This window comes from Chinchilla lanigera, unplaced genomic scaffold (assembly GCF_000276665.1).
Source record: "Chinchilla lanigera isolate Chin_1 unplaced genomic scaffold, ChiLan1.0 scaffold00110, whole genome shotgun sequence".
NCBI lineage: Eukaryota > Metazoa > Chordata > Mammalia > Rodentia > Chinchillidae > Chinchilla > Chinchilla lanigera.
In genome coordinates this window covers 4,054,158-4,079,596 of record NW_004955511.1, presented here as the reverse complement: position 1 = coordinate 4,079,596, position 25,439 = coordinate 4,054,158, and the positions used below count along the sequence as shown (strand labels likewise).

At 54.9% G+C, this 25,439-nt stretch overlaps 1 protein-coding gene across 1 annotated transcript; it reads left to right on the top strand.

Moving 5' to 3' along the window:
- Window positions 1-3,557: 3,557 nt before the first annotated feature.
- Window positions 3,558-22,083, top strand: Osbp (oxysterol binding protein; the record flags this gene model as incomplete). Its single annotated transcript, XM_005408065.2, is given in 13 exon segments — window positions 3,558-3,766; window positions 5,048-5,298; window positions 9,025-9,223; window positions 9,446-9,548; window positions 9,843-9,897; window positions 10,076-10,207; window positions 14,535-14,780; window positions 14,993-15,113; window positions 17,400-17,503; window positions 18,520-18,615; window positions 19,270-19,451; window positions 19,968-20,188; window positions 20,275-22,083. Coding segments are annotated over 13 exon segments (2,049 nt in total). The 3' UTR covers window positions 20,418-22,083.
- Window positions 22,084-25,439: the final 3,356 nt, after the last annotated feature.

The following is a 25,439-nucleotide window of genomic DNA, read 5'->3' as shown; positions in this document are numbered from 1 at the left end:
CGTCCCGGCGGGCGGGCACAGGCCCGCGGCAGCGCTGCCCGTGCGCGCGGAGGCTCCGCAGCGGAGCCCGAAACCCGGCTAGGGTTCCGAGTGTCGGCCGGGGAGAGGAGGAGTCACTTGTCTAAGGCTGGTGTGTTTGGTTCAGAAGGTAGGGAAAGTATCCATGGAGGGGGTCTTCGCTGCAGTAGCGTCTCTAACTGAAATCCTCTCGCGGAGACGATCTTAGTGAGGCCTCTTCAGCTGGCGCCGAAGATAGGTCGCTCTGAGCTGCTTTGCGGTCAGGAACAGTCGCTCTGCTACCGGGAGAGTTAGGGGTGAGCAGATAGGTGCCTTTGCTGTTGTGGCTTTTAGAGAATTTGAAGGGGAGGTCGAAGAGGTAGGAGTGCATTCTTATCTGTGCCCTGAACAGCGAGAGGTGCCTTAGGTAGCTGAGCCTCTCGTCTTAGTTGATGCCGTGAATATTAATTACATTATTCAGAATTGATTTTAATTTTAGCTTTTCGAACTGTTCGTCTCGCCTTGACAGTGTAGGGTCAGAGCATAACTCTCAATTTTACCTCGCGCTGTAGCTTTCTGCTCTACTCCAGCGCGTGTTTCTCTGTCACCGCCGTGTGTCATTCGCTCGTGCCCTGGCGTGGCTCGTAAGTCACCACTGGCTGGGTGCCCCGTTTTCACAAGTGGTGTGCAGCTGAGGGCCTTGTCTCCTTCAAGTTACCTTACCCACCTTCCAGTTGGGTCTTTGTTCAGGACCAGTCTTGGTCAGTACTGACTTGGGGCGTTAGTAACTTACACATTATATTGCAGCCACGGTTAACTGCCTTCTTGCAGGAGCTGCTGACACCTGACTGTAGATAAAATTCCTTTCAGAACATAGGAACGAACCCTTGCTGGGCGAGGTGGCTCACATCTGTAATCCCAGCGCTGAGGAGGCTGAGGCAGGAGGATCGCTGAGAGTTTGAGGCTAGCCTGGGCTGAATAGTGAGTTGAAGGCCAGCTTGGCCTACGGAGCAATACCCTGTTTTAAAAAACAAAACAAAAACCCTAACCCATTTATAGGGACATACATGCTTGGCCCGTTCTTTCCAACTATGATGGTCCCACCCACACACACAGCCAGCACCTGGAGCTGGATTACCAAATGTGTGCGCTCCCCTCCACATTCGGTCACAGTGAAACACAGCGCTGCCTTGCATCTCTGCAGGTGTAGGCAGCTTACCCTTCCCATCCGGGCACCTCTGCTGTGCTTTGCCCTCCTGGAATAGTTAGCAGAGTTGCCATGCCTCCTGCTCTTTAGATGTTTTGTGGTTTTTTTTGGTACCAGGAATCGAACTCAGGACCTTGCGCTTGCCAGGCAGGCTCTGTGCCACTGGCTATATCCCCGGCCCACCTCCTGCTTTTTATGCCCGGCCAACCGCAGTCTCATTTATGCCGACCCCACCTCTCCCCGAGTACTGTTTACCTTTTCAGTGTACCTGTTAGGCCCATCCTCTGACGAGCCGCCCTAACAGACGTCATTTGGCAAGCCACCCTGTGCTTCTCTTCTCCCCTGTGCTTCCCAGCACATCGCATTAGAGACGCTGTTTCTTCAGACCTCGTGCAGAGGCCGGGCATGGCGGCGCAGGCCTGTAACCCCAGGACTCGCCGAGGCTGAGGCAGGAGGACTGCCCTGGGTTTGAGGCCATCCTGGGCTACATAGTGAGACTCTGTCCACGAAACAAAACAAAACAAAACAAAAAAAAAATCCTGTGCAAATCCTAGCTCTCAGAAACATCAGGACAGGCTGTAGTATTGCTTTCCCTGGCTGCCTTCTAGAGGTTAAATTACTATTTCAGCTGGCCTTTCCTAGGCAGGAACTTTCTAGCCAGAAAACACCACCTAATGCTACTCTGGAGCCTTAGGAACTCTCCCCGAACCTGAGCGCATGCAGGTCAAGCCTGCCTTGCTCCAGAGCGCCGGGCGTTTGTTAGCCTGCCGCAGACTTCACGTGTGCGGAAATCCTGGAGTCCGTGACGCTCACCCAGGCAGAAGAGGTTCCGGGGAAGTGGTCAGGGAAAGCGGGGATAAAGACGAGTGTGCGAGACGTGCACGCAGCACCCCTGGGATAGGAAGCTCGGGTGAGTGGCCTGTCCGCTGTGCGTGTCTCCTTCAGGCTGCATTATTCATAACGTAACTGAAGCTGGAAGCTGGGGCAGGGAGGGAAGAATAGAAAACCCGGGATTCGCGTTACAGTGTGGCAGGTGCTGGCCCTGGGAAGTGGCCCCGTCTACCAAGAACCCCTGGCCATCCCAGACTGCTTGTTTTGTGCATCTGAGGTGGAAAAAAAGTTTCAGTGACAGACGGAGCAACAGCAAATCTGTCTCACGAAGCTCAGCAGACAGACTTTCTGACGCACTGAACCTCGGTTTCAGAGCGAGGGTGTGTGCCGAGCCTGGCATGCAGGAATTCTGGATGTGCCAGGTGCGTTTGGCCGCTTGGCTTCCCTGAAAGGGAAGCGGCTCTGCTTTGTGCTGTGGCAGTTGGCAAAGGACTTTGACCTCTTTATGTTCCAAGCTGGACGGGGAAAACTGCAGTCTCAACACGCAGGTCCCCAGCCTAACCAGCGGGCGGTGACTTCTCACTGGGCGCTCGACCTGGGGCAGGCATGGTATTTATGTAAAGTGCCTTGTCGCTTGTCCTCGCCAAATACTGCTGTAAAGTTCAAAAGTGAGGCTATTAATAGAACCGTCAGTCAGGAGAGATTGGGGAAATTTTTACACCAGCCTGCTCAGTGCAGATCTGCTGAATCTCCTCTAGCTATTAATAGGATGGCTTGGGAGTTCCCACCCGTGGAAGTCCGTGGTCCTACAGAAAAAGTATATTCCAGAAAGGTTAAAATGCCTGGTGATTCTTTTGTGATTATTCTTTTCTGTACTCTGCCCAGCATTGGTTATTTGTATTTCGTATCACTTGATCCCTAGCTGATATTTAATAGTGTAAGCACATCAGGGTGCCTTTTTTACACTTGTGCAGTGTAATCGAAGCTTGGTGTGACAGTTCTCGTCGGGCTGATTTACAGTGAGGGCGATGGTTCGGTATGTCTGCGAAGTAGAGCAGTCTTAAGTGAGTGTGCAAAATTGTGTTGCAGGGAGACATGCAGCACTTTATAACTTGCGGCTAGGAAGTGTGCCTTGACCGCACAGGACGGGCGGGAACGTCCTACATCTTGGCTGCAGTGGGGGTGAGGCACAAGTGGATACACTTGTGAGGCTTCGTTTCCTTGCACCCTTGCGATTGCAGGATTAATCCTGCATGTCGTTCAGCTCAGGGAAGCCTGCTTGTAAGAAACTAATAGTGAGAGGAACCAGGGCCAATAAAGCCTGACTCAGAAACAACCCTAGTAGCTTCAGGAAGGGGTTCTCTACTGTTCAGGAGGTTGTTTAAAGGAGATAAAACTAGAGTTGTTGGTTCCTGAGAGTTCCGTTTTTCAAAGGGCTTGGAGTTAGGAAAAGAAATGGGGCGTGATGAAAGGTGAAGCCTGCGTCACCTTGGTGTCCCCTGCCCCTGTCTCCTGACGGCAGGTCGAAGGCAGAAATGAGGCACACCTGCCGCGGCACCATCAACCTGGCCACGGCCAACATTACCGTGGAGGACTCCTGCAACTTCATCATCTCCAATGGGGGTGCGCAGACCTATCACCTGAAGGCCAGCTCAGAGGTGGAACGGCAGCGCTGGGTGACGGCCCTCGAGCTGGCCAAGGCCAAGGCTGTGAAGATGCTGGCAGAGTCAGGTGGGGACAGAGGCCACCGTGTCACCTGCAGTTGTAGGTCTCAGCCAAGGCCCATGGTCCCCGAGCCCAGCCCCGGCGGGGTGTGGCAGCGTCTGCAGACCTTTTCAGTTGTTGGCATGAAAAGCAAGCGCTAGTTTGCTGTTTCGAAGACAGTTTTCCAGCCCTGTGCTCTCATGCACTTGCCTTTAATGCCAGTGGATACCTCAAAATTTGGGGACATAATTACTTGCCAACTAGGTCAGTATTAAGATTATTATAAGTCATAGTTTAGATTTATCCATGTCTTTTTCCGGTGCTCTCTTATTAGTTAAGTTGAAAAAATCTTAATGGACAACCAAAAAACTGTGTATGTGGTGTTTTTTGTTATTTTTTTCCTTTTTTGTTTTTTTTTTCCGGTACCGGGAATCAAACTCATGACCTTGTGCTTGCCAGGCAGGCGCTGTACTGCTGAGCTAAATTCCCAGCCCCGTATGTAGTGTTTTCTATGCAGAATTTTCATTTTGCTAAATTAGTCACTTAAAAGAACAATCTGGTTCTGTTTGATTTTTCTTTAAGGAAAATGGTAGGATTTGCCTCTGAAATGTTAGGTGTCTCCTCATACTGAGCCTGCTCACTCAGCTGCTGACTTTTGTTTCTTTACTTTATTATCTGTCGTTTCACATTATATATTTAATGTCTGCTGAGCAGTGAAAGGAAACTCACTGCTTTGTAAATTTTTTTTTTTTTTTCCTTTTTGAGACAGGGTCTCTCTATGCAGTTCAGGCTGGCCTTGAGCTCACTTTGTAGCCCAGGCTGGCCTCGAACTTGCAACAATCCTCCTGCCTCAGCCTCCCGAGTGCTGGGATTACAGGCATGCGCCACCACGCCCGGCTGCAATTTTTTGACAGTCAGTTCTGCTTGACTTTGACCACATCTGTCTAGCAAATAGGGCAGGTCTTCTTATTTCTTTTGTTTTGGTTTCAGGGCTGATGTTAGTGCCCCCAAAGGAAGTGACACTGCTAGAAAAGCACTTTGCAGCTACAAAGTATTAAGTGTGCAACGATAGCAAGAGACACAATGCAGCTTCCCTCTTGAGTTGTTATGGGGGAGCTGTGTGGTATAAACCACAGGTGTTCACTGCTGGTGGCCTGCAGACCACGCCTGGAGAAGCGGCTGGCCTCCGCAAGCCGGGAGCCAACCAGCGCGGAGCCCGAGGAGCGGTGCTTTGCGGGTGGGCACAGTAGAAAGCGTCCAGGCTCGAGGCCTGGTCCTGCAGTCACAGCTCTCTTGGTCTCCCTGCAGATGAGTCAGGAGATGAGGAGTCCGTCTCCCAAACCGACAAGACCGAGCTGCAGAACACCCTGCGGACCCTGTCCAGCAAGGTGGAGGACCTGAGCACGTGCAATGACCTGATAGCCAAGCACGGCACAGCCCTGCAGCGCTCCCTCAGCGAGCTGGAGTCCCTCAAGCTGCCGGCTGAGAGCAACGAGAAGATCAAGCAGGTCAACGAACGGGCCACGCTGTTCAGGATAACGTCCAACGCCATGATCAACGTGAGTGCGCGCTGTCTCCGCTGCTTTCCGTCTTTGCAACCCCTCCCTCCCTGGACTCTTACCTCGCACTCGCTAAGGCACAGAACCTCAGTCCTGCTTCCTGCTCGGGGCTTCAGGGTGCATTGTGTGCTGCGTGAAACGGGAGGGACCACACACATGGAGTGGCTCGCACGCACAGCCCAAGCCATCATGTCCTGACATAGCCTAGGGCTGCTCAGCAGGCCGGAGTTCCGGCCGCACCTCTGCCACGAGCGGGACGCTGGTGCACATAGGGAATCCCTGTGGCTGTGGTTTTAATCTACAGTGGTGCCTCGGTTCACAACCTCAGTTCATTCCGGCCTTCTGGAAAAGATGGCCACATTCATGTTCCTGCAAGGAAGAGGGTGCGTCGAGCTGGTCCCCGATGCAGAACTCGCAGTCAGAAACAAAATGTTGCCGAGCATTTCTGTTTGAGAGCAGGTTGTTTGCAAACAGAAGCGTTCGCGAACCGAGGTACCTCCTGTCCCGCCCTTCAGCTTTGTCCTGGAGTCTCGTCCTGCTTGACTGCTGCGTTCTGCCCGTGGGGGGTGAGTGGGGGCTGCAGCAGGCACTGCTGAGCGCCCCATTGTCAGTGTTCGATTGCAGGGGTAACAAGTTGGTGAGATAGAATGCTCCCTCTTCCTGGACGCCTGTCCTTTACCAGGAGCACTGCCCTGGCTGCTTGTGATTCCGGGGAGCTGCTCGAGCGGAGGCTCCGGGTGAACAGCACCCTGGCGTCCCGGTTGTGTTGAGTGGCGTGAAATGAATACGAGGTCCCAGCAGTGCGTCCTCCCACTCCTGGTACCTGGTTCTCACCTGGCAAGTTGGGGTAGTTCCCTTGTCGTTTCGTAAGTGAGAAAGGTTTGCGGAGGGCTCTGTGCCCTCGCGCAGCTGGTTATCACCGGGAGCGCTTTACCCCAGCTGCTCCCGTGTGCCTTTTGGGTAGTGATTGCAGTGCCCTCTGTAAGACGCGTATTCAGATGAGCAGGCCGGCGCATCACAGCGCTAACCAGTAGAGCACAGCAAAGGAAGGAGGAGTACATTTCCTTTATTTTCTTGACTGCTGAGACTTTCTTGCTAGCAAAGTGAGTCTGAGAAAGTCACTTTGGCGAGGTCATTGTATTCGTTTGCTAATGAATTCATTTGCCTTGGTGTCCCACACTGCAAGAGGGGACATCCCTGATGCTAGCTGTGGTCCCTGCCCTCAAGATCCATAGGGAGGGCCGGGATATAGCTCAGCGGCATAAACGCTTGCCTGGCAAGCCTGAGGTCATGAATTTCATTCCCAGTGCCAAAAATAAATAAAATAAAATAAGATTGATAGGGAGCCGGGCATGGTGGCACACGCCTGTAATCCCAGCACTCAGGAGGCTGAGGCAGGAGGATTGTTGCTTGTTCAAGATGAGCCTGGCCTACAAAGTGAGCTCAAGGCCATCCTGAACCGCATAGTGAGACTGTGTCTCAAAAAGACTTAAAAAAAAAAAGTCTGTAGGGAGCCAAACTGCAGGGAAGGAAGTGGGTCCTCCGGGAGTGTGCTGAGTGCCGGGTAGAGTGAGCACGGCTGCCGTGGGAGAGACTGTGACGCTGTCTTGCTCTGCTTGCTCGGAGCAGGACAGCCAGGATCACCGAAAGCTCAGGGAGCCCTGGAAGCCTTCTGTGAAGAAAGGCTGTGGGTGGTCAGCATGGGTCGCTGCCTTCTCTGTGCAGCCCCCTTGTCTGCAGGTGGCTCGGTACCGGCAGGTCCCCTGAGGGACGCCATAGGCTACTGTTCAGGGCTCAGTGCGAGGGACTCTGCCGAGTGCCTGGCACGAGCTGTTTGGCGAACAGCATTGTGATGGGCAGCATTCCAAAAGAATGAGGGAAGAGGCTTCCCGGGGCGGAGTGCTCGCGTCCAGTCTCCGGTGCCGGAGGAAGTTTTTTTTCTTTGTTGTTTTTCTCTCCTTTTTGAGACAGGGTCTGGCTATGCAGTTCAGGCTGGCCTTGAGCTCACTTTGTAGCCCAGGCTGGCCTTAAACTTGCAAGGGTCCTCCTGCCTCAGCCTCCTGAGTGCAGGGATTACAGGCGTGTGCCAGCACCACGCCCCAAAGGAATGAGAGAGGTTAGGCGCAGGGGCAGCTGCGTGGCTCTCTCCTCCTCATGTGCTCCTGGAAACTGTGGCTGATTGGCTGTTAATGCCAGGAGGCTTTGGGTGGAGGGAGGAGAAGTGGGGTCTTTAGATTACAGGTGGATGGGGCCAGTTTGGGTGTGGGTGTGATCGGAAGAGCTGACACTTTCCTGGACGGGACTGTGAGCCTGCTGCGGTTCTGACAGCTTTCTGTAAACCCCAGCTCCTGGAAGTAGTTACTGTTACTTGTTTAGGGGTAAGGAAGAGGAGGCCCAGGGCAGTGAATGGCCAGAGTGTGGTCTGCACTGCTGCTGTCGGAGAGCGTGGCAGGGATGTGCAGGCTCCCTTGGGTTAGAGAAGGCTGGCGGGACTTGATCGCCGGGCCTGAGGGAGGAAGCAGAGCTGAAGGCAGGCTGGGTGTCCTCTAGGTTTCTGGCATGGGCGGCAGGGAGGGCTTGAATGGCCCTGGGCGGAACAGGGCAGAGAGGAGTCGTCTGCCTGGGAACACGGGTTGGGCTTGGGACCGAGGTTTCTGTGAGCCGACGAGGCGGGTGGGTGTGTGCTGTGCAGCTCAGCGTGGGGCTGGGGTCGCTGAGCGTGTAGCCAGAGAGGTAGCTGCCGTGGGGGCGGAGGTTCTGTTTACCTTTTCGTTTCTGTGACGGGAATAGACTTACACGCACAGTGTTTCCTTCTTCCTTTATTGAGCAGACTTTACCAGGCTTGGGCTTCGTGGAACCTGGTGTAGGAATAAGCCCTGAGGTGTGTGGTTAGTTCTGTCGTAATCCACCCGGAGAGAGAAAACCCAGTCACTTCCCCGCCGCGCACGTGTGAGAGGGAAGCGCAGGCACGGCGGGCAGCGGCCACAGTCGGACAAGGGAAGGCGACTCCTGCCCCGTTATTAAAAAGGGAGCTTTCTCCCTGGGCGGGAGGGCGGTCCGGGTGCAGTGGGCAGCGTGTGCGCGGGGACGCAGGCGTGTGTCAGTGTGTCCGAGAAGCGCGGCCGAGCCTGGGGGAGATCTCGGCGGCTGGGGCCGGGCCTCGAGGGCCCTCTGCCTGCGCAGGCAGCGGCAGCTCAGCCCCGCACCTCGCCCTGCGCAGAGCCAGCAGCGGCACTGGTGTGATCAGGTGGAAGTCTTTCTCTAGATTCCCTCTTTGGTTGCTGAAGTACCCTTCCAGTTTTTAAGGTCGAAAGCAGAAGTTTCCCTGTTTTTAATTCAGCGAAGATTCCCCGCTTCCACCGTGTGTTCCTCAGCTTTGGGTCGCTTGACTTCGTCGGGGTTCAGTGGAGGCGCTTTCCCTGTTCCTCCCTCCTGCAGTCCGCAGATCGCTTTCGGTGTATCGCACGCTCGGCTCCGCGGTGTTGCCGTGAATCCTGTTCAGGTGTGCTGCTCACTTGGTACTTGTTTGGAAAGGGCAAGAGAACCGCGACGACCGTGCTGTTTTCTGGGTTTGCCCTTGGGTGTGGCGCAGAGCCAGCTACCTGGTACGGTGGAGGAACAGGCCGTCCTTCCTTGTCATGTGCCGCCACGGTCCCGAGGGTAAGGCGATTAGTGGCTCCGGGAGGCCCAGGCAGGGTCCCTGACAGTCGGTGTTTCCCCGTGCAGGCCTGCAGAGACTTCCTCGTGTTGGCCCAGACCCACAGTAAGAAGTGGCAGAAGTCACTGCAGTACGAGCGAGACCAGCGGATCCGGCTGGAGGAGACCCTGGAGCAGCTGGCGAAGCAGCACAACCACCTGGAGCGGGCCTTCCGCGGGGCCACGGTGCTGCCAGCCAGCACCCCCGGCAGCACTGGGCCCGGGAAAGGTAAGGGGCCGCGCGGCTTCCTGCGTGCGCTGGCCGAGCCCGCGCTGTCCCCGCGCAGAGCACGTGCTCCCAGGCGGGCGGAACCGCAGCTCTCCGTTCCTTCTGGTTCTTCTCCCGCTTTCCACCCTCGGTTGCCGAGTCTGTGGCTTGTATACAAGAGCTGGCTGAGCCGGGCGGGGTGAGAATAGCCGGCGGAAACAAGCGAGGCTCCTCTCCTTGTAGATCAGGGCTGTGCTGGCAAAGGGGACATGAGCGATGAAGATGACGAGAATGAATTCTTCGATGCCCCGGAGATCATCACCATGCCTGAAAGTCTGGGCCACAAGTAAGTGACCTTGGCGGGTGAGGAGAGGGGCGCAACTGGTCAGCAGGGCGTGCGCTGCACCTCGCGTGGGGGTCGTTTGCCGTGCTCACGGAGCCAGGCGCCTGCCGTGAGCGGAGCGCTGTCAGCTCTTCCAGGACGAGCTCTGTGTGGTGCGTGCTTTCGCACCCATCCTCCCCGGGTGTCCTCTGGTCACCGCCGGTTAGTGGGCCTGGCCTTCTGCTCTGTGGAGCGCTCTTGAGGGCCACACCCGACTCTGGTCTCGGTTCTGATTCCCTGCCTTTTCTGTCCCTGCAGACGCACCGGCAGCAACATCAGCGGAGCCAGCAGTGACATCAGCCTCGATGAGCAGGTAACTTGGGCGGAAGTGTCAGAGGTGAGGGCGTGGGCTGTGAGTCCTAAGGACTTGAATTTGTGATGTGCTGAGGAAACAGCAGGTCCCGGTTTTTAAATTTGTTTTGCATAGGGGGAGAGTTGTAGCAGATTTTCTCTTCTTTGCGGGTGACTGATGACCATATTCTTGCTCTCAGTACAAGCACCAGCTGGAGGAGACCAAGAAGGAGAAGAGAACCCGCATCCCGTACAAGCCCAACTACAGCCTCAACCTGTGGAGCATCATGAAGAACTGCATTGGGAAGGAACTCTCGAAGATCCCCATGCCGGTGAGGTCCTTGCACACCTGGCCGCTGCCGTGAGGGCCCCCGGCCCCGCTGGCGAGACGCCGCTCCCCTGTGGAGGCGGCGGTCCCTTCTGCGTGTGCGGGTGTAGTGGTGGCGGTGGGTGTGGTGAGCCCCGTACGCCCAGACTCCACACCTGTGTCCAGTGACGGCTGCTCCTGCGCGGGGTCCTGTGCTCGGGCGCAGAGGGAGACGCGGCATCGTTTCTGTCTCTGAGGCGCGCAGCTTGGAAGAGACAGACGTGCCGATGGGTAAAAACAAATTCTCTGGACGTGTCGGGCAGTACGACCACACATGCGAAGGGTGCAGGGCACGGAAGCAAACACGTTACCCCAGCCCAGAAGCCAAGTCTGTCTCCGCGGTGACCATGGGGTTGGGGCTGACCTCCGGCCACGGGGCCTCTGGCCTTGCCACACCGTTCGAAAGTATCTTTTTTAAGATTACATGTGAGATCCTGTCCCTCAACTGGGAACCCTTTACTGGGTCTCATGCTGTGAGCCTAGTCCGGAGCCTGGGTGGGCTTGGGATTCCTTCCGTGGACTGGGCTCTGCTCTTTCTGCCTGAACCTTCTCCGGCTCCTCCCTGACCCTGGGCCCTTTGCTTTCGCTGTGGCCCAGACCGTTTACAGAAAGCCCTAGCTCCGCGAGAGGACGGGCCGCCTCTGCCCCGCGCTCCAGCGTGGCCCATTGTTCGCGTGTGGCGCTTACTCATCCCACAGGCATTTGCTGACTGTTTGCCTGGTGTTGGGCCAGCTGTACCGGTTAGGTCTAAGTTCAACCTGAAGACACAAGTCCAAATATGTTGGTTTAAACCAGGGGTCGGCAAACAAAGCCAAGAATGGTTTTTATATTTTCTAAGTTTTAACGGTCGACAGTAACCAAAAACGCATATACTTCTTGAGGTGAATGTCCAGGAGCCTTTTCTGGGACACAAAAAGTGCTCCTTCCCTCCTCCCTGTGGCGGCTGCCTTCCTGCTGCCCTGGCGCTGTTGCAGAGGTGCGACAGAGGCCACGTGGCTCTGGGCCCGGACTGTCCAGCCCCCTGGAGAGCAGGCCGGCGGCCCTGCCCTCACACGCCCAGGCCTGCTCGCTCTGGCGTGGGCGCTCAGGCGTGCGTGGGCCGGGGCCTTCTGCTCTTGGCCTGACCTGAGGACCCCGTTCTTGGCTCCACAGCAGTTGCTGTGTCCTGAGCCTTCGGGTCTCGCTGGTCCGCAGGAAGTGGGGAAAGAAGGTGAGCAGGCCCTGCCTTGGGAGGGCGCTGTCTGGAAACTTTGTAACCCATGGCCTTGGCGGCTGGAGGAAAGGCCGGCAGCGAGATCATGGGAAGCGGCTGCAGGTCTGTCCACAGCCGGGTACTTGGCAGGCTGAACTGCAGAAGCGTTCTTTCTACGCTGGTGATTTCTGCCTCTAAGCGGACTCCGGTCATCCCTGGCAGGCGCCGTGACTTACGTTCTCGTGTCCTGGTGCTCAGCCCAGTGCCTGCCCCCGGACACTGTTCTACAGATGCTGGAGTAATCATTTAACTGGGTCTTAAACCAAATGGGTGTTCATATCTAGATCTACAGGGTTCTTTTTAAAAAAATGCTGGCCAGGACTGGGCATGTAGCTCAGGGGGAAACGGCTTTCCTGGTATAAGCGAGGCCCTGGTCCATCCGCAGTGCCACCAAGTGACGGCAGACGAGAACAGACCGTGAGTCAGCTCACAGGACAGCAGTGGGCGCATGGGCGCCGACAGGCCCCGCTCGCCCGGAGTCTGAGACGAGATGTCTGGAGGACGTGCGGGCAGGCAGAGCGGGGGCGTCACGGCCTCAGGAGCGTGGCACTTGGGATGCGGAGCCCCCCACCCTCCCGCTAGTCCCCAGTTGACATCGCTGGGAGAGCGCAGCAGGTGCCCGTGTGCCCGAGCCTGCCCCTGCCCCTGCCCACCGCGGGGGATCGCAGGAAGCCAACTGCGGTTGTGTGCAGGCTTTGGTCTGCCGGAGGCTGGCTGGGCCCCTCCGCACAGCCACGGGGAGACGTGCTGGGGCGGCTGGGCGCCCCCTGGGCCTGTCTCTGCCAGCCTGCGGGAGCTTTAGCAGGGCCTCCTCATCCCACTTCAAGGCTTTGGCTTCCGCCAGGCCCAGCCGCTGGGCTGCGGGACACCACTGCTCCTCTTCGCCTCCCTCTTGGCTCCCTGCTCTCGCCGGTCTCCAGGCCACCCTGTGGGGCTGCGGCCTCTCTGCGCCTGGACAGCTGCTTCCCTGGTGCCTTGCCCTTGCGCTCCTAGATGCCTTTGTCTCCCGCCTTGGCCTCTGCACGATAAGTGACCATTGTGAAAGCCTGGTGCCCTCAGAGACGCGGGTTCCTGGGACGGAGGCGGAAGGCAGGGCTGTGTGTGGAAGGCAAGGCTGGGTGGAGGTGCTCTGCCCTGGTCTGGGCCTGCTGGTCCGTCTGGGGCCGCTGGTGGAGAGCAGCTTTCTCCAGCTCCCTCAGGGCGTGCGGGCGCCTCCCTTCACAGGCCTGAGCTCTGTCCCGAGCGGCTTTATTGGCGTGGTTAATAAGCGCTCTCGGGCCAGGGCTTCATGCTTTTACGTGGCTTCCTCGGCGTCTGGAAGGCGGTTTGGGGGTGAGGCACCTTGTTTGTGTAGCTACACTCCCAAGGGTGAGCTCTAGAGCTGGTCCTGTAGCTCTTCGTTAGTGTAAAAAGGTGCACAGAAAAGCAGGCGATGGATTTCTTAGACCATGCAGGCCCTGTTAATGCTTTTTAGATACGTAAGCACATGCAAATGAGAAAATCCTAACAGTGGCTAAGTCAATCTTTTTCTTCATCCTTTGCTAAAAACGAACTTTTCTAGTGAAAATTGTCAGAGTGACTTTATAGTGGAGAGGTGACAGTAAATATCACAATCTGCAGCTCAGGAGTTGGTAGGTAGAAAGTTGGACAGAAGTGAAGAAGGAGGAGAAGTGTCTGAAAGAAAAGTGGTGTTTTTTAATCTACCTGAAATGCTGCTTAAGGCCAGAACTACTCAGTAGAAGGAAATGCTTTCTTTTCCTTTCTCTGTTGTTTTAGACTTTGTTTTATTTTCTTTTTTTTTTTTTGTCTTTTTGAGACAGAGTCTCACTATGCAGTTCAGGCTGGCTGTGAGCTCAGTTTATAGCCCAGGCTGGTCTTGAACTGAAAACGATCCTCCTGCCTCAGCTTCCCGAGTGCTGGGATTACAGGTGCACCACCACCCCCGGCTGTTGTATGGACGTTGAACTCACACAAAGTGATGTTCAGGCTCATGCAGCTGTGCTGTTGATTATATAAAGTGGGCGAGCTTGGGAACCTAACTTCTTATAGTGCAGCTTTGTAATTAGTAAAATCATTACATATTTTCAGACGTTCCCTTAGAAGCTTTTTGGCATGTGGATTCCAAGGTGGTGGTATGAATAGTGACGTGAATCCTGTCTCTCTGGTTGGATACTCTATGCCCAGGGGGTAGCACGGGCCTGGCACCTTCGAATGTTCAGGTCGTGCTGTGCGGTGAACATTTGCCGATTGAAAAAAGACGCGCGCGCGCACACACACACTTCATCTAGTGGGCGAGTGCCCTAAGCTGGCTGTACCCCTTGAAAGGTGTGCACGTGCACAGCACTCTCAGCCCCGCCACGAACATTCCACGTCCACAAACGACAGTCCAGATCTGGGAGACCTCGGAATCCTGGCCTCCTCTGGAGCTGTGCTGGGTCAGCAGTTGTCCGGTCCAGGGTAGAAGCTAACCTTAGTAACCGTTCAGTAGTCAGGTCATGCTTGCACTTACAGTTGACTGTCCGGGCCGGGCGTGGTGGCGCACACCCGCATTCGCAGCACGTGGGAAGCAGGCTTTCTGATCCAGGGGCCAGCCTGGGCTGCATAGTGAGTTCAAGGCCAGACTGTCTCACAAAGCCAAAAACAACACTGTCCTTCCTTTCCTCCTCAAGACCTTTAAGTACCTCCCTTCCTCTGAGTTACTTGCGCTCAGATTCGTGTGTTTTATGATGCACTCACTCAACACGCGTCCTGCAGCAGCCTCTGGGGCGCCGGGGCCTGCCGTGCAAGGAAGCGGCAGGTGTGAACATGACCCCCGCCACCCACGGGCCAGAGCAGCTGACCCAGGAGAATGGGCGCCTGCAGGGTGAACCTGAGAGCCGCTCGATGGGCCCAGGCTTCTTTTCTCTCCCAGGGACTGACTTCTCACCCCAGCGGCTCAGGGTCTGTTTGTCCACCTGCAAAAGCACATGCACAAAGAAAATAAAATAAACTGACCCACAGTGTCTGGGCAAAGCGTTTATATCTGCTCTTTTCCTTGTAGGTGAACTTTAATGAGCCCTTGTCCATGCTTCAGCGCCTTACTGAAGATCTGGAATACCACGAGCTGCTAGACCGAGCTGCAAAATGCGAGAACTCTCTAGAACAGCTCTGTTATGTTGCAGCTTTCACCGTGTCCTCCTACTCCACCACTGTCTTCCGTACCAGCAAGCCATTCAACCCGCTCCTCGGGGAGACCTTCGAGCTGGACCGGCTGGAGGAGAACGGGTACCGGTCCCTCTGCGAGCAGGTAAAGACGCCGCAGGAGCGCTGCTGTCCAGAGGAGGGATGGCACTGGGGCTGGTCACCAGGGGCTTCGCTCACAGAGGTGCTGGTCACCGTCCTCCCAGCGGGGTCTGCCTTGGAGGCCCAGCACTGCAGGTGGAAACAGGCCTGGGGGAAGCGGGGAAGCAGGCCGCCGCCTCCTTCCTGCCACCTTTACTTGAGCCTGGTCTCTTCCAGGTGAGTCACCATCCCCCTGCTGCCGCACACCACGCGGAGTCCAAACACGGCTGGACGCTGCGTCAGGAGATCAAGATCACCAGCAAGTTCCGAGGCAAATACCTCTCCATCATGCCTCTCGGTAAGGCCGTCTCCACCACGTCAGCGTGCCGCCGACAGGTGGTCTCTGTGGCGGAGGGGTCGCCAGTTCTGCCTTGGGGTCTGCCTCGTGCTGGCTCGGGTCGTGGTTTGTTTTCTCGGCTATCAGGAAGGAGGGGCCTACGGGCTGAGGGCCCACCCTGCCGCAGACGCTTCGTTCGCTTAGCTGCAGAGGCTAAGCTGAGAGCCCCGTTGAGAACACTGAACTCTGCGTGCAGTGTCTAAAGTTCTGTCCTCCTGGTGTTTGCTCCGTGGCCCCCGCTGCCATCCTTTGTGCCGGAGCACGTGGGATGGCAGGGTTAGGTCTCTGGCTGGCCTCTTCCCCCTCTCTCCCTCTGCCCCAAGGTTAGGTATCCTTTATGTATTGGCTGAATTCCAGGTAAGATGAAACTATTTGAAAAGATTTTGTAGGATTACAGGTTAATTTTGTGTCAAGATACAAAGATCAGGCGTGGGAACAGAAATCTGAATACATGGTGTTGAGAATAATACACAGAATCTTTGTACTTAGATCTATGTGTTTTCCTTACTTTGTGCTTTTATTGTCACATAAACTATATATTTTACACATTGTGATCTCATCATATGTAGTTTTATAGTGTTACTTTATGCAGTTTAAATCACATTAGAGAAAAAGTTGTGAGCAAACTCCCCTTACATTGTCTCCTGTAGTTTAAGTGCAGTTATTTTTGTGGTCTGGCTTTGTCTTTTCCTTCCTTTCCTTTTCTGAATGTGTGTATGTGTGGTTTCAGGGATTGAACCCAGGGACTTTGTTCTAAGCTACATCCCTAGTGCCTTTTTAATTTTTCATTTAGAAACAGGGTGTTGCAAAGTTGCCCAGGTTGGGCTTGAATTTGTGATCCTCCTGCCCCAGCCTCCTGGAGTGCTGGGTGTGAGGCATGTGTCACCGTACCTGCTTCTTCGTTTCTTGTGTGGATTTAAGTTAGTGTTTAGTGCCCTTTCATTTCAAGCTGAAAGGCTCCTTTCAGTAGTTCTCATAAGGTAATCCGCTGGTTAGGAGTCTGCGCAGCTTTTGTTGATCTGGGGAGGTCTTAATTCGCCTTTGTTTATGTAGAAATCTTGCTTTGACAGTCTTTCCCTCGCCCCACTTTGAGTATGCCATCCCGCTCCCACTCCCTTCTGGCCTCTTGAGTTTCTTTTTCTTTTGTTTTAATTGTGATAAAATACACAAGACCTAAAATTTAGCATCTTAACCATTTCAACTGCGCAGTCTGGTGTGAGCGCCTGTGTGGGGTCGGGCCGCCGTCAGCCCCGTCCAGCTCCAGGACCCTCCACTGTGTAGAACAGAAACTGCTCCCCGTTCAGCAGTGGCTCCCCGTCTGCCTCCCGCCAGACCCCGGAAGCCACCATTCTGCTTTCTGGTTCGGAGTACTCTAAGCACCTTTATAGGTGGGGTCCTGTTGTCTTTGTCTTCTTGTGACTGGCTCATTTCACTTAGCACGCTGTCTTCAGGGTGCATCCACTTCGTAAGACGGCAGAACTGCCTGCTTAAGGCCGCGCTAGACCGTTCACTGTGTGTAGAGAGCGCTGCGTGCGTGTGCGTGTGCGTGTGCGTGCACCTGCGCCTGTCAGTGCGCACTGCGTGGCTGGTCGGGACTGTGAACAGCGCTGCTCTAAGCACAGATGTATGGACGTCTGTCTCCTGGAGACCCTGCTTTCCATTCGCTCGGGTACACACCCCGAAGTGGGATTATTGGATCAACCTGGGCTACATAGTGAGTTCAAGACCAGCCAGAACTACCTAGTGAGACCTGGTCCCCAAAACCCGAAAGGAAGTAGGGAGGAATAATCCGCCTAAACCACAGTTATCGTATTGGTTTCATTAGTGGTTACAGAGGGAATTTAGAATAAAAGCGTTACTGGGATTGATTACATTATTGGCTCTGTATATAAATTTTTTGAGTAAGTTTCAGTTATCTGTGCTCAAACCACTGATTTTGGAGTGGTGCTCATTTGAGAGTAACTCAGAGGAACAAGGAAACATGCCTACTGAGTGCCTGTAATATTTGAAGTATTTCATTGGGCAAAGTACACAAGGTGTTATTTCCCAGGGCTACAAGTGACAGAACCAAGGCCGAGGGAAGCTGGACATTCCATGAATGCTTCTGACATTTAAAAAGGGTATAAGTCTTTCCATATATTGTTTTTTTTTTAAAGTAAGAAAAGCTGATAGAGGGAAACGGATGCATTGTTACTTCCAGGCTGCATGGAGCTGTCTGTCCTCACCTGTGTACCTCCGTGCTTCTAGGTACCATCCACTGCATTTTCCATGCCACTGGGCACCACTACACCTGGAAGAAAGTTACCACCACAGTGCACAACATCATCGTGGGCAAGCTGTGGATAGATCAGGTGAGGAAAGGCACCCGTGCTTCTGAACCTGGATCCCCTTCCGGGCGGATCTTCGCAGGGTGGAGGGCAGGCGCGCTGCCCCGTGTTGTCTCTGGGTCATGGTCTCGCTTGAGGACTTTCTGTCGTGCAGTCGTACTGCCTCCGTGCTCCCTAGTCCCTGTGCCACACGTATCATTTGCAAATGACCAAGTTAGGACATTTGTCAGTGACAGCTAGACTGTGTGGAGCACTGCGAAGGATAGAAGAAAGCAGTGAATGCGGCGCCCTACCTTTAAAAGGCGGACGATTGATGCCAGCTGAAGCCAGAGCACAGTCCCTACCTTTAATACTGTCGCTACTCATCAGATACTTACTGCCTGCCAGTAGCTCGGTGCCGGGGCTGCAGAGCCAGATGAGACGTCCTCCAGAGGCTCTGTGTTGTTGAAGATAGTGACAGACACATGGGTGGAGACGCGCATGACAGTGCACCAGCACAGGAGACGTGCTAGGGCCACCCTCAGTCCTGAGCTCGCTGCTGAGACGGGGGATGCAGCGTTCAGAGAAGAGTGCCGTCTTCCGCGTGGTCAGGAAGACGAGTTAAGCTGAGTCTTAAGAGTGGAGGATCGTTGCGAGTATGAGACCAGCCCGGGCTACAAAATGAGCTCAAGGCCAGCCTGAACTGCATAGCGAGACCCTGTCTCAAAAAGACCAAAAAAAGAGAATACTTTGATTTCAGCAGACTGTAAAGGGCTTGGTTTGGAAGGGTAGGCTGTGAAGTGAATTTCAGCGTTTGTGTGGAAGATCAAACCAGGCCACCCAGCACGGGACAGAGTACAGCAAGTGGTCATTGGGTCTTGCTGTCAGCCGGGAACCCCAGGGTTGCAGAGGGGCACTCCAGAGCATGTCAAGGTTGCCTGAGATCAGGATCTTGAGCAAGGGAGTGCTGGCGTGTACGGCTGACGAATGAAGCCTAGGAGGTGTGGGTTTCAGCCATCTGGGCTTCACAAAGCTAATCCGTGGTTCTTTTCATTTTGCAGTCTGGTGAAATTGATATTGTAAATCACAAGACAGGAGACAAGTGTAATCTTAAATTTGTTCCTTATAGCTACTTCTCTCGGGACGTAGCAAGAAAGGTAAGCTGGAAATTTCAGTTCTGTTCGCTTACCGTGTATCCCTCGGGGCTGGTGGGTCTGTGTGCACGACACGCGTGCATGGATGGGTCGACATGCTAAGTGCAGTGATTCATACAAACAAGACCGTCACACAGCGCACAGGTAGAGCGACCTCCTAGATATGCCGAGTCAGAAACACAAGACCACCTCTGGAAGAAGCAGACTGTATGATGCTGCGTTAGCGACCTAGTTTCTTCTCTTGGGTGACAAGTGGGAAGTAAAAGTCAAGAGCCTTGTATAAAAGAATACCAGGCAGTTGCTTTTTCTGTTTGTATCCTTGCATCAACAATCCCAACAGCCAGCAGTGCATGCTTGTAGTAATAGCAGTCTGGGAGGCTGAGGCAGGTGGATTGCAAGTTTGAGCCCAGCCTAAGTGATTTAGTGGGTTCTGTCTTGAAATAACAAGTAAAAGCCTGGCGATGCAGCTCAGAGTGAAGGCCCTGGGTTCAGCCCTGCTACCAAAACCTCTACAGCAGAAGGGGTGAAGGGCCACGCCATGGCTGGGTTACCGCCGTGACAGAATCTGGCTGCCTCCTTCCTGGCCAGTAGCAGGGCTGAACCAGCGCCCTCCCAGACCCCCGCGCTGCTCCTGAGTCTTGCTCTCTGACATTGCAGGTGACAGGGGAAGTGACCGATCCATCAGGAAAAGTCCACTTTGCCCTTTTGGGGACCTGGGATGAGAAAATGGATTGTTTCAAAGTACAGCCAGCTGCGGGCGAGAATGGGGGTGACGCCCGGCAGAGAGGCCACGAAGCCGAGGAGAGCAAGGTCATGCTGTGGAAACGGAACCCCCTGCCGTGAGTCCCAGGGCGGCCCTACCAGGGGCAGTGGCCTTGCCTGAGCAGGGCGAAGGACTGAGGAGCAGACAGGGAAACGGGACCTGTGGGGAGGTGGCCGGGCCATCGTGTTGCCCTGTGGGAAGCTCAGTCCAGCCAGACTACGTGGGCTGCAGAGTGTCTGTCCTCCGTGGAGGCCCGCTGGGCTGTGACCCCTGAGAATTGCTCCCTGCCGCTGAGAGCAGAGGAACTGAAGCAAGCAGAAGGGAAGGTGCCGGCCACCTGCAGACAGTTGGGCCGAAAGGCTCACACACTGTGGAGGACTTCGGGGACTAGATAGGGGCCGTGGTGCCGTTGGCCTGCAGGGGCGGCCCGGTCATCCGGCCGGGGTTAGAGGGCACACGCCGGAGACGGCCTCCAGGAGTTGCCAGGGCGGCTGCAGACCCTGGGCGCTGCAGGGCGGCCGCTCACTGCGGCTCTCTCCCTCTCCGGGGCCGGCCCGGCGTCACCCTCTCTCTTTCTCATCCTTCACTCTAGGAAGAATGCAGAAAACATGTACTACTTTTCAGAGCTCGCGCTCACCCTCAACGCCTGGGAAGCGGGCACGGCGCCCACAGACAGCCGGCTGCGGCCTGACCAGAGGCTGATGGAGAACGGGCGCTGGGACGAGGCCAACGCCGAGAAGCAGCGCCTGGAGGAGAAGCAGCGGCTGTCGCGGAAGAAGCGCGAGGCGGAGGCCGCGAAGGCCACGGAGGATGGTAGGGCCGCGCCTGCCTGCCTTCCCCTGCCTCCTGCGGTGCGGTGCGGTGCGGTGCTGGCTCTGACCCGCTTCTCTCCCCTGCAGGCGTGCCGCATGACCCCTACAAGGCGCTGTGGTTTGAGCGCAGGAAGGACCCGGTCACCAAGGAGCTCACCCACATCTACAGGGGCGAGTACTGGGAGTGCAAGGAGAAGCAGGACTGGAGCGCGTGCCCGGACATCTTCTGACCGCCCGAGGGGCCCACAGAGTGGACGGAGGAGAGGACGGCACGGCGGGGAGCTGTCACCGGCCTCCCTCAGGTTTGTCTTCTTAACCAATCACTTCGTCCAAATCAATCACCCAAGCCGCGGTGGTGATTGGCTGGTGGCCTTAGATGACTGACTCAAGTCCACGCCCGGATGCCGTGCTTGCGAGGGAGGTTCCCACCTGCAGTCCGGTCCGCTCCCTTCCTCCCGGCAGTGGCCTCGGCCGCCCCTTGTCGCAGCCTGTTCGGCCAGGGTCTGCGGAAGATTGGGATTCGCAGGCGTTTTGGTGCTGTCCAGAGCAAGAACTGATTTGCAAATACCTTGAGAAAGACACGAGGACTGAAACTATGAGGCGCTGAGAGCAGCTGCTTGGGTCACATCGACAAGGGTGCGCCCCCGGCCCGCTCCTGGGCGGGCGCTGAGCTGTCCAGCACCTGGAGACGGTGGGGCTGGAAGGTTCGGTCCCACTCTCGGAGCTTTCCGCCCGCCTGCTCTTCGTCAGCGTTCCGGCAGCAGCTGGTGGCCACCGCTGTGGCTGCTGAGCGGGCTGCGTGCGCTCCCTGGGCCCTGGAGAGTGGAAGGCGCCGGCGAGCTCCTCCCGGCCCGCCTCGCCCTTCGCTCCTCCCTGCACAGCGCCGTCTGCGCCCCGCTGGGCTGCGCTGCCTGTCCTGTCCCGGTGTCCTTCAGGATTGGAGAGAACTCCACTGAACCAATGTTTCCACCATCTCCCAAGCCCCACGGACTGGAGCCGCCTCTGGAATAATGTGTTAATACCTGTATATTATATATATGTAGAGAAAAATCTAATTTTTTGTTTGGTCCCCTGCTTCCCGTTAAGAGTCTTGGTTTTGATAGCCTGATCTCCCGGGATTCTGGCCGTGTGAATGTGGAGGGCCCGGTCGGATGCGAGTGTCACGTCCGGCTGGTACCGAGCAGGACCTCGTCCGCAGTCTGTAGCCTGGGCCGCCCCAGCTGCCGAAGTTCTGCCCCTCCTGGTTCGCCCACTCAGATGAAATCCCACCTTCCCTCCTGCCTCTTCTCGCCTGTTAGGAAGAATGTAGGGAGAGAGTTGGAGGGTGATTGCCAGCAGCAGGCTGAAGCCCAGAGGACTCCTTCCTCGGAGGTGGGCGGGTCGCAGAGCCGCCCTGCTGGGCCCTGGCTTCCTTCCTTCCCTTGCGGTGTGTGTTGTAGTTTGTTCAGAAGTCGCCCCCAGGCGACCCGCCCTGGGTTGAGGGTCACAAATTGAGGTGCCTTCCTTGTATGCTTTTTGTTAGTGTTTTTTGTTTTTGTTCCTTGACTGCTGAGCCTCAGCCAGTGTGCGTCCAGGGAAATCTATCATTCCAGAGGAAGCCACCCCTCCAGGGAAGTCAGATCTGACTGGGTAAATAGTACTTGCCCTCCTTCCGCGCTCCGGCCACGATGAACAGGAGGAAAGGGTGATGTCGGGAGTTTCTCCCGAGATCCCTCCCCCAGCACAAGCTAGGGCTGATGTCGGGGCCCCCTTGGGGGCCTCGGGCGGAGCGGAGCCCCTGCTGCACGCCCGCTTTCTTCCTCACCGTCTGCACTACATTTCTGCCACCCCCGCCCCTGCTAATGGAAGAAGCATAGCGCCTTCAGGTGGAATAAAGTCACATCAAACAGAACTATATATATTTTCAGTTTTCTGCCTTATTGCTTTTTTTTTTTTTTTTTCAAAAAAACTACTAAATTAAATAATTTTTAAAAAGCAATATTACCTGTTTGATTTGCTTCTGTTTGGCTAGGCAGGAGGTGGTGTGGACGGGAGGAGAGCGGCCCGTTGGCAGTGTGTTCTGCTTGGGAGTCTGGGAGCCCTAGAGCCCTGGTCTTTGTAAACAGCTGATAGAGAAATCTGGTATTTCAGCTCTACGAACATGGTGAGCCAAGGAGGAGTGGTTTTTTTTGGATTTTTTTTGTTGTTTGCTCTTTTTGAGATGGTTTCACTTACACAGTTCAGGCTGGCCTCAAACTCACTTTGTGGCTCAGGCTGATTTCAGCTCTCCGTGATCCTCCAGCCTCAGCCTCCCGAGTGCGGAGATCGAGGTGTGCTTCTCCCTGCCCGGCTCGCAGGAGGATCTCTGACAGCCCCGGTGCATCAGCGTGCGGTGTTTCTCCATGCTTCATTTTGGTATTGACAAATAATGGTCAGTGTTTTTGATTCTGGGCCCTGCTTTACCTCAGAAATAAAAAGTAGGAGCAGGAGGGTAGCTAGGTGCAGGTTGCTTGCCTAGTATGTGCCAGGCCCTGGGTTCATCCCTTCTCATGCAAAAAAAGCAGTTTTGTTGAATGCAATTTCTCTTGCCCATTTAGATTCTCAGACTCTTTTTTTCATAAGGCTCCATACCCTGCTCTGCAACATAAGCAGCTGATTTTGACTGAAGACTTTCAGGAAGGGTCATGACCTTGAGCACACCTCGTCTGCCTTTTCTCTGAAGGTCATGTTCGGGGAGGGGTGGGCTCGGTAACCAGGCTGGGGAGCGCTGGGACCAGAGCAGGAGAGGCGGATTCCCGCCGTGCTGCTTGCTGGCCTCCTGTCTGTCTGCACATCTGGGCCGCCTGCAGGGAGCCAAGACAGGAGTGCTGCTTGGAGTGTGTTGCGCATTATACATGGTTTTTTTTTGTTTGTTTGTTTTCTGGTACCAGCAATGGAACTCACGACCTTGCCCTTGCCAGGCAGGCGCTGTGCCGCTGAGCTAAATCCCCAGCCTCAGGGCGCTGTACACGTTTTCAGAGGATACAGGCAACCGGGCAGGAAGAGCACTCGAGGTCCCGTGGCTGGAGAGCCACAGAGCTGGCGTCACAGCCGAGGCCCAGCAGGCAGACCTCCGACCGCGTCCTGGGAGGGTGGTGCTGTGTCCCTGCAGCAGGCTGAACGGGCACTTCTGTCGGGCTGACCGTGCGGTTCTTTGCAGCTGGGCGGAAGAAAGGCGCGTTCTGGACATCCAGCCACCACGATCCTTGATTGATGGGGGATCATGAGGGCTGTGTCCACAAAACTAATCTTGTCTTTTTTCTAGCCTGGCTCTTGGGAAGGCAGCTTCTCTGTTCGATTTGCCTGGCCCCTAAATTTCACTGAAGTTTTTCCCCTTGTAAGATAAAAGCCACCCCAGTAGACGCTTGACACAGAGCCGTGTCTCACGATCGTGAGTGCCGCCGAGGCATGTCGTTTCCTGTGTGTGGTGGGCACATGGAGGCAGAGCCTTGCACGCCCCTTCCTGCGTCCTCTGATGTGACCAGCTAGAAGTGAGTCCTGAGGGTCTCACTGCCCCATCATGCAGAAGGGTGATTCCTCAAAGTTGTGAATTATGACACTCTTCGGGGACCTCAGGTCTCACACAAACAAGTATGCATTGTCACAGCGCTGCTCTGTGCTCACCAAAGTGAGACCCAGAGGGATGCGTAGGAAAAACTGAACTTCAGGAGTAGGTGTGTACCTTGCAAAACTCTTAAGCGTTACCAAAGTGAGCACTCATCTAAACGTTGGTAAAGCTGTTCCTCTGTGGCGCCTTCGGTCCCGGCTCTGCCCCGGGAGCTCGCTGAGCCTGTGCGCTGCTTTCCTGTCTGGAGATTAAGCAGTGAAACGGCTCGGGCTCTCTCCAGTGCCCCTGCTGTGCAAGCTGCTCCTTCCTCGGAGGCCAGAGGAGGCCTCTTTCAAAGGCCGGAAACCCAGGTGCTCAGAGTCCACAGCCCAGCAGAGTCTCATCCTCTGAGCCTGACTATGTGACTTCAGAAGTTACTAAGAACATGTGCCTGAGACGTGGCTGTGAGTGTTTTCATTCACTCTGCATTCATTCATCCATCCATCCATCCCACATTTACCTGATATATAACTTAGCCTTTTCTATAACAGTCTGTGGGTGCAGATGGCAAAAAGAGCATAAACAGGCAGCTGCAATCCAGTTTGATAAATGGTGTAAAAGCCGGCTGTAGTGCCGCATTCCTGTAATCCCAGCACTTGGGAGGCTGAGGCAGGAGAATCGTTTGGAATTCAAAACCATACTGTCTTTGATTGATCAATCTTACATTCTTATATCTGGTGGACTAAGCAACTTCGTTGAAGATAACAGTATGTAATGTAGCAACGATTGTTAATTCCTATCATTTCGTTTTGAGGGCATGTATCATTTTTTGCTTTTGTCTTTATTGTTGTTTTTTTAGTTTTTTTTTTTTTTACTCTTTTTAAAAAAAAAAAAGACCAGCCTTGATTACAAAGTAAGCTCAAAGCCAACCTAAACATAGTGAGAGCCTGTCTTAAAACTAAAAAACTAAAATCTAAAAAAAATACATGGTATAGAAGCAGGAGGGCAGAGGAAACGTGAGGGAGTAGCTGAGGGTCCTGGGTCCAGCAGGGATTAGGGATGGGCAAAGTAAAAAATGCTGCATGTACAAAATAAAAAGTGAGGTTGAAAAAAGCGTCCTGAATTTGGATGACTGCCGGAGTGGTCAGTGTTTGCGGTCCATGGGAGACAAGGAGAGCTGTGCTGGAGAAAGGCAGGGCCCAAGCTATTGGGAGTGTTCCTCATACACCTCATAAAGGAGCCTTGGAGTTTTGGCAGGAAGATGGTTCCAGTGTGGAAGACCATTTGTAGCCTGGAAGGCCAATTGAGAGGCTGGAGAAGACAGTAGAGGTATGTTGGTTTCGGGGATATTTTGCAAGGGGAACAATATAATACTGGACACGTATTTTATAAGGTCATTTATATTAGTCACCCGAAGAATGATACACAAGAGTGCAGGAAATCTGTCCACACACCAAGACCAAGGAATCCAGCTGAGGGTCTGGGTCCCTCGGAAATGTCTTGCATGAGTCCAGCTGAAGACCCAGAGCTCGTAACAATGCCTCCCACGTGTCCACCTGGAGGCCCAGAGCCCATAGCGACATTTCATGCAGGCCTGTTTCACGATCTACGCTGGGAAGGCCCAAAGGTCAGTGGTGAAAGCTAGAAAGTCTGCCAGTGGTATGAAGGATCTGTGCTAGCAGACAGG